Source organism: Zeus faber, assembly GCF_960531495.2.
Source record: "Zeus faber genome assembly, chromosome: 11".
In the NCBI taxonomy this organism is placed as follows: Eukaryota; Metazoa; Chordata; class Actinopteri; order Zeiformes; family Zeidae; genus Zeus; species Zeus faber.
In genome coordinates this window covers 19,533,757-19,548,756 of record NC_137205.1, presented here as the reverse complement: position 1 = coordinate 19,548,756, position 15,000 = coordinate 19,533,757, and the positions used below count along the sequence as shown (strand labels likewise).

General features: G+C 43.3%; 1 protein-coding gene across 1 annotated transcript in view; it reads right to left on the bottom strand.

Moving 5' to 3' along the window:
* Positions 1 to 15,000, bottom strand: part of cacna1aa (calcium channel, voltage-dependent, P/Q type, alpha 1A subunit, a) — a gene marked incomplete at both ends in the record, with an annotated part of 106,689 nt that overhangs the window by 28,715 nt on the left and 62,974 nt on the right. The window contains 11 exons of the mRNA XM_080008914.1: positions 1,577 to 1,704; positions 1,915 to 2,065; positions 2,418 to 2,515; positions 2,920 to 2,985; positions 3,454 to 3,570; positions 9,104 to 9,187; positions 11,396 to 11,506; positions 12,875 to 13,039; positions 13,702 to 13,903; positions 14,242 to 14,382; positions 14,558 to 14,718. Coding sequence (XP_079865040.1) covers positions 1,577 to 1,704; positions 1,915 to 2,065; positions 2,418 to 2,515; positions 2,920 to 2,985; positions 3,454 to 3,570; positions 9,104 to 9,187; positions 11,396 to 11,506; positions 12,875 to 13,039; positions 13,702 to 13,903; positions 14,242 to 14,382; positions 14,558 to 14,718 — 1,424 coding nt within the window. The remainder of the gene's footprint in view (positions 1 to 1,576; positions 1,705 to 1,914; positions 2,066 to 2,417; positions 2,516 to 2,919; positions 2,986 to 3,453; positions 3,571 to 9,103; positions 9,188 to 11,395; positions 11,507 to 12,874; positions 13,040 to 13,701; positions 13,904 to 14,241; positions 14,383 to 14,557; positions 14,719 to 15,000) is intronic.

The following is a 15,000-nucleotide window of genomic DNA, read 5'->3' as shown; positions in this document are numbered from 1 at the left end:
GATAATTTCAAGAGTTGTCTGTCAGAAATAAAATTACGAGCGTCTTTTGTATTTTATATAGGACTGGAAGACCTACAACCGTGGCCACCTACTACCACGCACTCATTTTGAGCTTATATTTCGGTACACATCACAGCTTGTGCAGCTTTGATGATGATGCACTGGGTGTGTCCGAGGCGTGTGTCCTTGAGCGATAAAGTTTTGCACAAAGCCAGCTGCGGTTAAACATTGGCTCATGGACGTCGTCACAGGTCGTCCCAGCATGCATTGCGCAATCGCAATTCATGTACAAGACACAATGAATGAGAGGCACACTTCACAGGGCGAAGTGCGAGTGCGTCTTCACTGCTAATAAGGGGGGGAGGGGTTGGGGGGGTTGGTGATCAGCCATTTCCACATTAAGTTTTTGGCAGTATGCAGATTCCAGAAAGGGTTGCGGGGTTGGGAGAAGTGGAAGGGGGTGGAACTCGCGGGGCATGGGGGCGGCTATCACAACGCCTGGCAAGTTTACGCCCGGTTGGGCGGTGGCCCCCTCCAGGGAGCGTTTCATCCGTCCCCTCCCGTCGGCCTCGGTTTTGTCCGGTTTGAAAAGACGTTGTTTCGTTTTTTTCCCCCTCTTGATTTATTTTTGTTGGGCCGTGGTGATAATGACTGCCAATGGTTGACAACGCACAAACTTTAGGACGAGAGAGGTTTGTTGAAGACGGACTTTACAATTACACTTATACCCGGTTTGGAGTGATTATGTCTTGCTGCAATTTACTGCAATTAAGGGCAAGGAGATCATGGGCCCTCATGTATCAGTTGTACACGCTTACAGAAAACCTTCTATTTGCACGTTTCGCACGTTTATCAAAGCGTATTTGTGTTTAAGAAAGCTTGCTTACCGATGGAAACTGGTGAAGGACGGGCCATCTTTTCAATGGTCAACATTTTTTTACAATAACATTTTTTTTTATTTTTTTTTTACGGAGCTTGATTTGGATATTGCGACAAATCCATTTTGTAAAAAGATCTGGGCCCGCGAGTCTTATCTTTTATTGAAGCCAATGTATTATTTGTGACTCTGTGACGTGTCTCTTTCTATCCGTCCCGGTGCAGGTGACGTGTCTATCCAGTTTTCGTTTTTAAAAGACGACGCGGACCTTACCGCGAATTGTCATCTTGTAACTTGCTCTGCTTTGAGATTTGGCCCCAGCTGCCCTCTGCAGTGAGCACTTTTTCAAGATGTCTTTTGTCTAAAATAACGGCTAGCTCCTACAGTAAGTCAACTTATTTCCCTCGGCCCATTTTTATTGGCCCATTGTCAGCAGCTTTCATGAAGTCTTTGCAAATTGCACCAATTACACTGTGCATGAAGTTTCTTTTTTTTTCCATGCGACTGTGTTGATATGAGCAAAGGCATGTTGGTTTAGAGCATGCATTTATTACTTATCAAGGAAAAGCTCTTAAATGTGTGTGAATGACCGTTTGGTAATTTCAAGCGTGTGCATACTGTGTCTCTGTGTGTAAATGTGATGCCAGGGCTTATGTGTGTATTCTGTGTGTGTGTGCATGTTTGTGTGCTAGTACTCACCAAGCAGCAGGGTCGTACTCAGCCCATATCCTGACATACTCATCCAGGTGGTGCGGTCCCAGGATCGACGAGTCTCGGGTCAAATACTCAAAGTTGTCCATGATAACGGCCACAAACAGGTTCAGCATCTGCAGAGAGACAAGCACGCACGCAGGCACACACACAGACACAGACACAGACAGACACACACACACACACACACACACACACACACACACACACACACACACACACACACACACACACACACACACAAAGCACACGTTCATAAACATGTCGGGGTGGTTCAGAGGTGAGCGTGATGGTGGCGTCGGCGGGGAATAAGAACCCCTCCTCACCAGGAAGGAACAGAAGAAGATGAAGGAGACGAAGTAGAGATAGGCGAACTGGCTGCCGCACTCGGGCTCCGTGTTCCCTGAAAGGGGGTCGCACTCCTTCCCCCCCAAACACGACAGCATGATCTCATGCCATGACTCCCCTGTTGCACTCCTGAAAACACACGCACACACACATACACACAGATATTTGGAGTAAATTTGACTAGACTAGTCAAAACCACTGAATCCGTAGAAGGACAGACATATAAATAATTGTTCTCCATGAGAAACATAATACACAGAGACTTAACAGAAATAATAAATAACAAATTATATAAATAAATAAAATAAATAATTTATTAAATGATGAAAGTTAATAATATATTTTTTTAATCTGACACGGCTCTTTGGATCAGATGTTTGGATTTGCGCCATGGTCAACGCACACATACACACGCACGCACAGTCACACACGCACACACGCCCACGCACACACGCACACACACACACACACACACACACACCTGAAAAGGAGCATATGTGCCGTGACAAAGGTCCTGAAGTTGTTGTGTTGGTTGATGGAACTCTCTCCATTCTCTTCGATCTTAATGTTCCCAAAGAGCTGAAGAAAAATATCACAGCATTCAGACTAGTACGGAGTACAGCTGTTCAAGAGGAATTCCAATCAAGGGTCGGGCGACAAATCAATATAATATTGATATTTTGATGTGAGACTTGATATCGGCGGGGATTTTGGTTATTGCAATATCACAACAGTTAAATGTTGTCTTTAAGGCTGCATTACTGTTAAGGTCGGGCAGCAGCAACTGAGATTTCGTTGAGCAAATAATAACTCAACAAATGTAAATAAATCTTGAAATTTGAACTGTAGGCCACATAACCATAATAAACAAATCTCATTCTGCTGTAGTAAATGAAAACGAGGGTTACTCCACTAGGTGGCAAACAAATGATCGATAAATGGCCCTGCATCCCAGAGTCCTCTGGCCTGAATGGCTCACCCACCTGCATCCCGATGATGGCGTAGATGAAGAACAGCATGGCGATGAGCAAGCAGACGTATGGCAGCGCCTGTAAAGCCATGAAGGACGGGTTTAGATCACCAGTGGGTGGGTTATTAATTATGTATGTGTAATGCATCCTATTTGAAAGAACAGTCGAATGGTTCCTACCAGACCATGTGTTTTGTTTTTTTTTATATCAAAGACATTTAGGTTTTTCACAACCATCTAATTTTACAAAATAGCAACAATATTTTACGGTGTAAATCCTGTAATACAGATATATACTGTATATAATGTGCAATTCTGCACAATTTAAGTGAGTAGTGTGTGTGTGTGTGTGAGTGTGTGTGTGTGTGTGTGTGTGTGTGTGTGTGTGTGTGTGTGTGTCTGTGTGTCTATGTGCGTGCGTGCGTATGTGTGTGCGTGTGTGTGTGTGTGTGTGCAAGTGTGTGTGTGTGTGTGTGTGTGTGTGTGTGTGTCTGTGTGTATGCCTGCGTGTGTGTGTGTGTGTGTGTGCATGTGCGTGCGTGCAGACCTTAAAGGACTGGACAAACGTCCAGAGCAGGATTCGGATCGTCTCTCCCTGTCGGAGCAGCTTGATGAGGCGAGCCGCTCTGAACAACCTCAGGAAACTCAGGTTGATGAAGTTATTCTATACAGCAGCCGAGAGAGAGAGAGAGCGAGAGAGAGAGAGAGAGAGAGAGAGAGAGAGAGCGAGAGAGAGAGAGAGGTACATCACAGAGAGAGAGAGAGAGAGAGAGAGAGAGAGAGAGAGAGAGAGAGACAGAGGTACATCACAGAGAGAGAGAGAGAGAGAGAGAGAGAGAGAGAGAGAGAGAGAGAAAGGGGGAGACAGAGACAGTACAGAGAGAAAATGACAAATGACAAATGAGATGAGAAAGGGAAAGTGTAAGGAATGAGAATAATAGAAAGTGAGAGAGAGAGAGAGAGAGAGAGGGCATGAGAGAAGGCGAAAAGGAGGGAGCAAACAAGAAAATGAGAGAGAGAGGGATGACCAAGAGAGAATGAGGGAGGCAATTTGAAAGATAGAGAACAAAAGAGAGAGGGGCAGAGGGTCCACAGATAGACCAGCATCACAGCCGTGAAGGTAGAGGAACGACAGAGTTGGAGAGAGAGCGAGAGAACGATGAGGGAGGTGCACAAGCAGGTGGGAGGAAGGGGGCGGGGCAGAGGGAGAGATTAGTCAGTTGCTGGCAAGAGTGAAGAGGAAAACAAAAACGAAAAAAAAAAATCAAAAAGAAAAAAAAAAAAGTTTCTCGAAATGAAGTTCAACGCAGAGACGTCGAACCGGGGTGGGAAACATTCAAAACCAAACACAAGTGAAACAAACAAACCCAGGAACAAACGGGTCAAAGCAAATCAAACCGGGCAAGGCTCCGACAAGCGTCTCATACCAGGGGCTCAGACAAACCCAAACGGAACAGCAGAAGAAAGGGAGGGAGGGAGGGAGGGAGGGGAGAGACGGGAAGAAGGGGGAGAAGAAGGAGGGGGGATTCACGGGGAGACGGGGGCAGGGGGGGTCGGTGAGGAGTCAAGGTGCAGGGCCCCGTTCCCCGGACGACGGTTAACGCTGCAAACATCATTCGGGAGCGTCCAACGTCAAGTTGGCCAGCGCATCCGCTTTTAATGTCAATAATAATAATAATAATAATAATCCGAGCCATATCTAAGCCGCTTTTGACCACTTTTTCGTTGTTTTCAAAAAAGGGGCGTAAAACTTTTCTCCGGAGGTGTGTTCGTGAAAATGTGATCTGGGCTGAAACCTCTGAGGGGCCATCAAGTCCCCATATCTCGCGTTTACACGGTAAACCGGCAAACCCCGTTACGCCGCTCAACTTTTGGAGGGACTTGCAGAACACCTGGATTTCAAATGACAGGTAGCACTACAATTACAAAATAAACCTTCATTTCTTCTTTTAGGCAACACAGATTGTGACCAAAAGGATTGGACAGTTGAGGCCATATACAGAGCATTGCAGTCGAATTTCACTTGGGCTTAAAGATGTGCTAAACCTGCACATACTGCAACTGTGCATAGTGCCCACTGTTGTTACATAGGTACATAAGTACATAAGTAAATGAGTTAATATAAAAACCACCTTGACAAAAGTAACTTGCTAAAAGCCTACTTTAAGAGACGGACAAATCTGGGCTTATGTTAACCTGTCCAGCCTGCGACCAGGCTCACACGGTTATCCACGTGCAAGGAAAGGGGCCAATAAATACTGAAAACTGTTTTTCACCAGATGCACCGATGGGGCAAGATCACAGCATGCCAATGCACCGGATGCAGAGCAAAACAGCATTACCAAGGGCATCTTATGTGCCAGCAAAGACATGAGACATGCTGAAAGTCAATAAAAGGAACAAAAAAATAAAGAGGACAATCAGTTGAAGGACTAACAGCGGATCAAATACCTAATTACTACCATTAGCATTACTACCGGGTTGTGATTCGGTGAACTATAATCATTTTACATCACAAATTCTGTCAAATGATTTGCTGTATTAAGGTATTTAATGTAATTTTAAATCGACTGAGAATTTTTTCAGCTTTTTTTTAATGTTTTTTTAAATATAAAACTATAATACTGCGGTGCAGGGAGTCCTTCAACATTTAATGACAACAAATGGCACCAATATGGAGTCAAAAAGCAATTGGCAGTAAGGATAGTATGGCGTATTTTCTTGTATGTATTCGTGGGCGCGTGTGTGTGTGTGTGTGTGTGTATTAATTCTATGCATATAATTCAAGTCTGGGTGTGTGTGACAGTACGTGGGTGTGTGTGCGTGTGTGTGTGTGTGCAGATGAACATGAGCATGTAAGCCTATGAATGCATTTAGTGTGTTTTATTTTAAAGCAATGGCTATAGCCGACACAAAATCCATGTCAACATAATCACATGCAGTGCATGCATTGCCCATGGCGACACCATGAGAAGAGGAAACACACAAGGGGGGGAGGGGGATGCACAGGGTCGGGATGCAGTAAAAAATAAGAACTCCAAAAAGTTACAAACCATCTACATGTAGATGTTGCAGATGCATGGTTTATAGCAGCACGTTTTTGGAATTTTGGTTGATTGGTACGACAACCAGAGCGAGAGAAAAGTTGACAGGAGGGAGAGGGTGGGGGTGGAGGGAGGGAGGGAGGGGGGTTGGGGGAAAGGGGGGGGGGGGGCGAAGTAGAATACAGAAGATCGCCATTAAGTTTGGTTTAAAGTAAGCATGTAAACAAACAAACAAACAAACAAACAAACAAACAAACAAACAAACAAACAGAAAATAAACAAAACGAAAGGAACAAACAAGAAAGAAATCAATGGTCATTATGGAAACGAGTTGGCACAACAGCAGGCTGCTGTTGCTCAGCACAAAGTTCCTACAACGTGAAACAATAACAACTTTAAAAAAAACAGGCAAAACAGCGTAGTGCAAACAGTCCCTTACGTTACAATCTAAGATACTTATGCTTTTTATGCTTTAACATGTTTGATTCCCAACGCACGAACATGCCACAGTTAATATATATATATATATATATATACAGTATTATACACTACAACAGAGTATATGAGAGTATACAAAATAAGGGACTTGTAGTAAATGTCTTTGTGATGGATGAACCTGTTTTTGCGTCATCTGTCAATACTAACTATTAAAAAACGGGATTCTGTTTATGTAAAAATGTTTATTATTTTCAATGTTATTCGTTTGCTTTGCTTTCCGCTGACCAACTGTCCCTCAAACAAAATGAACTCTCATACATATTTCAGGAGCTTGGTGAAGCAGCTAAGAAAAAAGATTAAATGCACCTTTCGTAAGTCAACGTGGTTCCTAGGCGGATTGTTGACTCAGCTTTTTAAAATTTAATTAACTAAAGCCACTAAATTAGGCTGTGGAATAGAAAAGGCAGAGAGCGGTGGTGTAATTGATAGAGCTTTCAGCCGCGGCTGAAATTAACCGGCATTGTGGCGGCTTTGGCGTAATTGAAAGCGTTGGGAGATTAAATCCCAGGATCGGGACTCTGATGTCATGGGCATCCATCGCTTCTCCCATAGAGAGAGAGAAAGAGAGAGAGAGAGCGCGAGTAGCCACCGGAGGATGGATTTTGGGGAATAGAGGAAGCGGGCTGGAAGTGCTCGGAGTGCAGGACCTCACAAAATAACCCCCCCCAAGAAATCGAGTGTGTACTGTATCTAATGGCATCTTTATTGATTTCGATAATGAATTCAATGCCTACCGGCTCCCTGTGATTTTGCAAATTTCAACCAATAAAGGCAATACAGTTCTTGCACAAATTCCACTTGAAGAAAAAATATATGTAATGTTTTTTAACGATCGACTTAAAATGCAACGGTCAATGAGAGTTTTACTTCTTCGTAACTCTCCATGCTCCAACATTTACATCAGTCGCGCACACGCACACACACGCGCGCACACACACGCGCGCACACACACGTACGCACGTGCACACACATGCACATGCACACACACACACACACACACACACACACGCACGCACGCACACGCACACACACGCACACACACACACACACACACACACACACACACGTACACACACGCACACACACGCACATGCACACACACACACACACACGCACGCACGCACGCACACGCACACACACGCACACACACACACACACACACACACGTACACACACGCACACACACGCACACACACTTACACACCGAAGTATACAAGACCTAAAATAGAGTTGTAGTAAATAAAATACTAACTCTTAGTAGTGATGCTGTCATCTATATAGTTCCCTATGTGGAGGATCAGTCAGTGAAAATTAAAAAAAAAAAGGTTTTCAAAACCATTTTCACCCTCTACTCTCTGAACGTGTTGGGATATCCCAGTCTTGGGTTCCATGTATGTTCACTACTTTTTGAGATGCATTGCATTCTGGGTAATGTGTAGAAGACTTTATAGCGTATACATTTTTCAATTTGGAAACGCAGCCGCAGTCAGGTCCTTTGAGCCTTGATGTCGCTGCACACCCACACACACACACACACACACCCACACACACACACACACACACACACACACACACAAGCACACACGCGCGCGCACACACGCACACACACGCGCACACTCTCACACACACACACACACACACACACACACACACACACACAACTGGGACAATTATATAAGACTTTCAGGAGATGTTCACCCTTGACTGAACAATGTAAAACAGAGGTCCCAAACTCCCTCTCTTTCGTTCTCCCCGCTCCTCTCTCGCTCGCTCTCTCCCTCTCTCCTCCTTTTTTCTCTCTCTCTCTCTCTTTGGCTCCCTCCCTGCCTCCTCTTCTCCTGTCTAATGTATTTAGAGGCGCTGTGACAGATGTACGGAGCTTTGAGCTCACCTCGGAGCCAGCAATGGCACGAGTGATTTCTCTCCAAAAAAAAACCCAGATTTTGGGCGTTCAATCAACTCTGTCTCCAAATAGTTTATATTTAAGGATGCAGTCAAGGTTTTCACCTTTATTTTGTCCTTCATATCACACATGTGCCTCTCTAATAATATTGGATTAGTTTAAATGTGAACTGTTTTTGTGTAAAATGTATTTATTAGCATTGCGCTTATTGCATTGCGCAACACTAATTATTTACTATGTACAGTGTGTAATGTATGTAATGTGCAATGAGTTTTTGGGACGTAATATTTCTGTATAATTCACTTTCTCAGCATCAGCTTGACCGAACAAGGGTGAAAAACAGCTATAATCTTTGTTGGGTGTTAAACATATAGTGGGAAATATTAAACATGAATTATATTTTTTAAGGAAAGATATTATCCATATTATGAATATTATTCAACATGTCAATAAACCTCTTTCATCTTTGCAGGTTCCATTTTTAGATGACTGGAAGTGAAAATGCTCGCACAAGAAAGTGAAAACATCATTTGAAAGCTTACTGTATATGGACGGGAAAAAAAGACATAAATCGGAAACATTGAGTGCCCTGAGTTCAACTCGGGAAATACCTTAGGATTTATTAGTTTTCGTTTTAAGTCAGTTTGAGGGGGCCCTGTTTAACACACGCACACACACACACACACACACACACACACACACACACACACACACACACACACACACACACACACTTCAACCCCCCCACTTACCCCGAGCTCAGTGACCAGAATGTCGGTGATGCTGCCCAGAACTGTCACACAGTCAAAAATGTTCCAGGCATCTTTGAAATAATTCTGTAGAAACAGGAGAGAATTTCGGGGGAAATGGTAGAAAAGATAGTGGGTGTAAAAATTATAGAGTAGAGAAAGAGAGGTACATCATAGGGAGAAGGACGAGAGAGCAGAGAGAGAGAGAGAGAGCGGGAAGGGTGAGATAGAGAGAGAAGGATGAGAAACCGGAGAAAAGGATGAGAGAGAGAGAGAGAGAGAGAGAGAGAGAGAGAGAGAGAGACAGATGATAGAGACGAGAGACGGATGAGAGAGCAGAGAGAGAGAGGGAAGAATGAGAGAGAGAGAAGGATGAGAGAGCAGAAAGAAGCATGAGAGAGAGACAGAGAGAGGAGGATGAGAGCGAGAGAGAGAGAGAGAGAGAGAGAGAGAGAGAAAGAATACACACACAGATGATAGATGAGACAGGAAAGACGATTATCACAAAGACGAAGGAGGAGAGAGAGAGAGAGAGAGAGAGAGAGAGAGAGAGGTGACAATGACAGGAATGGCGTTAAGAGAAGAAAAAGCACCAGGGGGAGATGGAGCGAGAAAGAGAGAGAGAGAGAGAGAGAGATAGAGAGAGAGAGAGAGAGAGAAGGAGGGAGGAGTTATTGAAGCGGGAAATGGATGAGCAAAGACAAGGTAGAAGCGCCACAGGGGACGTGAAAATGAGTGGAAAGCACAGGGATAGCAGGAGGGAGGAAAATAATACAATGAAACAGAGGGAAAAAAATAGGGAAGGGAGGGAAAGGAGGGATAGAGGGCGTGTCAGACAGAAACAGGAAGCAGATCGGATGAGACAAGCGGAGCGTCAGCGCCGCCATATTGGATGGATGCCAGTCCCCGTTCAGGACAAGGTGTTCTGTGACAGAGGACTGAATCACCTCCCCGACATCCCATAATGTACGCACACACACACACACACACACACACACACACACACACACACACACACACACGTACATACACACACACACACAGTAAAACTGAAACACTTGAGTACAGTAGGCTGCAATGCCTATTACATACGCCAAGATTGATAAGGATTTTATGACAGTAATTGATTGACTATATATAATTATTATATTGCCAAAATACAGCATATGACGTGAATATTCACTATCCACACGATATTCCATATACACTCTAACCGATTCAAATTTTGATTCTCTGATTTTGTTTTCAGTTATTTTCTGTTTAAAATGATATGACTTATGAATGAATTACTAATTGAGGGTTAGGGTTAGGATAGGGTTAATATATTGAGGGTTAGGGTTAATATATTGACTATATATTATTAAACATTACACAAGGTCAATGTTAATGTCTATTTACACGACCCTGTTCTATTATTTTATATTATATTCATTTCTACTCATTTTGATTATATCCTTTTTGAACAAACTACTTTTAATATATTCTTTATTATTCTATTAATTTCGACCCATTTCGACTCTAGCCTCGTTAAAAATGATTCATATTCTATTAAAATATTATAATGCAGTATAATGTTGACAATGTTTGGCACAGAAAAAGATGGAGATAGGAGTGTGTGTGTGTGTGTGTGTGTGTGTGTGTGTGTGTGTGTGTGTGTGTGTGTGTGTGTGTGTGTGTGTGTGTGTGTGTGAGTGCGTGTGTGTGAGAACTTCCTCGACCATATTTGCTTCCAAAAACCTCCAGCATCTTGTAGAGAAACTGCTGACGCTCACATTTGTCGATATTCCTCCGCCCGCTCCGCCCGCTCCTCCCAGCATCCGGTGCATTTTGCAGCGCTGCACAACAGGCTGCAGTTTTTATGGATTGTTCATAATTGCTTTTATTCTGAGTTTTAAGGGGAAATTGGATCTTCAGTCTCCTCCATCTGGATATCAAAATCATCCGTCTGTTAATGTGAATATCGTTTGAATGTCAACACATTATTATTATTATACAGTATTATTTGTTTTGAATGTAATTGCTCTTGGACTTGTATCTTTCACATTTGCATACATTTTTCATTTTTTGTATTAATTTATTTTATTTATGTATTTATTATTTATTTAAAGGCATGCATTTGGATTTCATTGTATTTTAATTTCTGCTGTGACTCAGGGTGTCACTGCACTGTGAAATAAATGACTGTTGACTGTTTATCATACTGTGACACACACACACACACACACACACACACACACACACACACACAGACACACACACACACAGACACACATACACACACGTTTGCTCACTCACCAGTGCTCCGAAGGCGATGATTTTGAGCACACACTCCATGGAGAAGAGGGAGGTGAACACAATGTTCAGGTTGGCCAACACGTCTTCGTAGGTGGCGGACGCTCCGTCATACTACACACACACACACACACACACACACACGACCCCACCCAGCCCACACACACACACACAAACACACACATGCCCATGCAAATGTACACACAACAAACAGACACATATATGCAAATGTACATTCACACAAACATCCATGTAGATGTGCCCAAACTCACGCACACACATGCATGCACACACAAACCACAGGTACACAAATAAAGATGCACGTACACATAAATAAAAAATAACACAGACACAAAGCATGCATTAATGACACACACACACACACACACACACACACACACACACACACACACACACACACACACACACACACACACACAAGGACACACAGGACAGAGAGAAGGACAGGTATAAAGACAGACAAAGAGACACTCACAGTTCAGCACACTCAGTAGAAAGCAGGAGGAAGCCATTAGCATGTTATTCTTCTGAGAACTGAACGGTTCTGACCGCTGAGCGACACCCAGACTGAGACACAGCGAAACGCTCGGACAGAAATATAAACTCTGGTATGTGTGATATTCACTAAGCAGTATGTTGGACTGATTCATTATCGCCATAATCATAGCGAGGTCTCCCTGATATTATTATATAAATACACAGGAGGACAATTCACAAAAGTACGTGGTTGTCTACTGGGCGATAATCATGCCAAATTGCTGTGCTTCTGCATAGAGGTTCTACAAGTGATAAAACAAAAGAGGAAAATCAGTTAAGAAATGCTGTTTGACTGCATTTTAGAGATCAATATCCCACAGTAACGTTCACCTATAGCTGTACAGCGCTATAAAAACCAGTCTGTGGACAACGCAGAAATATCCAAATGAAAATGCTCTAAAGTAGCCCATTAAAAGTCATTATATTGCACATTATCCGGTCATATTATTTGTTTTTAATTTTGAACCACAGCATTCACTTTCAACTAATTGCATTTATTGTTTTGATCGAGACGTTTAAACACAAGACGCACACAGGAGTCTTTGGTCCACCGAACCAGTTGTACAGATATAGTTTTCCATGGTTAAAAAGTGGTTGTCCCGGGTGCCTGGACAACCCATTTGTCCAGCCCTAAAAACCATATATATATATATATATATATATATATATACTTGCCTACTCTAATTAGTAAGCAAGTATTATATCAGCCTAAAATTCATTTTACAAAATTCCTTTCTAATATTCCAGCCCTCATGATGAGACATGCTGGGTTTATGTTCTCATCATTATCATTGATATAAAATGATGCGTCACGATAAGAATAATGTCTTCATTTTGTGATACAACAACATTGCACGGTTGACAAAAGATAATAGCGATTGATGGCCGGTCAGCAGAGTGCTGCCGGTGTATTGATGCCCGTACCTTCATCATCAGAACGACAGTGTTGAGCGCGATCATCGCCATGATGGTGTACTCAAAGGGCGGAGACACCACAAACTCCCACATGCGGTACTGGAAGGTCTGCTTGTTCTGCGGCATGTGGCGCGTCAGGGGTCTGGCGTTGATGGCAAAGTCTATGCAGGCTCTCTGCGAAAAAAAAAGAAAAAAATAATAATAAAAAGTGGTATAAGGTTGTTGATAATTCAAGGTCCTGTTAAAAAAAAAAAAAAAAAAAAAGACATCACAACATCTTTTGGTTTCGAGGACCATACAGGTGTCAAACCCCATTTTTGATCTTTCACTCGCCAGCACCCACATTTTACATTCGATTACATTACTTACTACGTACTACATTACTTTACATTAGATTTTTATATTGTCTTTGTTTCGGGGCTTGAATATTTGAAATATATGGTGAGAAACCGATTTAAAAAATGAAATGAAATTAAAAATTAAAAATTAAAAATAAAATTAAAAAATGAAAAATGAAAAATAAAAATTATTTCCTGGTCCCACTAATAATGATAAAATACATTTTTGGCATTTTTTGTACCTTGTTAAAGCAATGGTGTTTCCACCATTGACCAAAAAATGAAGCCTTGGTTGAAAAGTAACACACCTATCCTTTAAATTTCAGAAACACATGATTGTGGAATCCAACGATTTCAATAAGAGGATTGCAGCCCGCTCAGATAGGTATGAGCGCTAGAAAAGTGGATTGCTCATTGTGCATTGAATTCAAACTATCATCATCCATTTAATCCCTCCGCCCGCGTCCCCGCCCGACCCCTATCCCTCCCGTCCTTCACCTCGTTCTTTTCCAAGCTGTAGTCCTCCATCATCTTGTCTCCTTGCTCCTGGAAGGTGATGATGATGAGAGCTACGAAGATGTTGACGAAGAAGAAGGGGAAGACCACGAAGTACACCACGTAGAAGATGGACATCTCCATCCGGTACCCCGGGCTCGGGCCCTGGTTCTCGTAAGTCGCATCCACTGAGTGTTTCAGCACCCTGGGGAAGGAGGGACGGGGTTGAGCGTGAACCAGGCTGGGCAATTGTCCCTAAATAAGCTCGTAGAAGTTTATCACATCCGGCCACGTAAGTTCATCTTTAAGAAATGTAAACTGCCCGTGATAATGTTTCTTAACTCTGTCATTCTCGGAAATTGCTTGATTTGAGGGGCAAGGAAATGTCGATGATGTAAATCCAGATGTCTTTTTTTTTCTCTAATCCACCCCAGCAATTGGTCCCTTTTCGCCACGAAGGCTGTTTGTCAATCCGTGTCTGCCGGCGCATTTTGTGCATTTGCCCAGGTTTTTTTTTTTTGTATAAAGCACACAAATACTCACTGCGGCCACCCCTCTCCAGTAGACACGGTGAAGAGGGTGAGCAAGGCCCAAGCCACGTTGTCGTAGTGGAAATCGTACTTCTTCCACTCCCGCTTCTGCGCCTTCACTTCGTTATTGCGTTCGTACACCAGATACTCGCCCCTGAAACGCAGAAAAATAAGCGGCCTTCCAGTGGAGTTGGGGTTTTGGCTCCCGTCTCTGTTTGCTCGAGGGCGGGCGCTCTACTGGGGTTCCCAGTAGTTTTTTACGGCAAGGCTCCCGTTGGAAACCCACTAAACATCACTCGATACCATGGATACGACGGGTGTCTCCTGACCTGCAGTCGCGCTCCAGCTCTTTGGACTCGTCGGTGCAGTAGAAGAAGCGTCCCTTGAAGAGCTGCACCGCCACCACGGCAAAGATGAACATGAACAGCATGTAGACGATGAGGATGTTGAGCACGTTCTTCAGGGAGTTCACCACGCAGTCGAACACAGCCTGGGGGAGAGGGACACGGTGTGTTTGCACATCGCAGTACGCAAACACACACCGGGGGCAGCGGGGGGCATCTCGTTTGAACACATTTATTTGTATTTAGCTGGAAAGGCGTGCCGCCTCGGGTGCAGCCTGGCCGTTCTTGCGCCCGCATCATTTCATTCACGATGCACGGCCCACGACTGCGATTGCTCTTATAAGAGCTTTTAAATGCAACAACAGGTTGTTACTCTGCAATAACACTTCTTTATTTGATGTGATTTTTCAAATTCTTGCTTGAATATT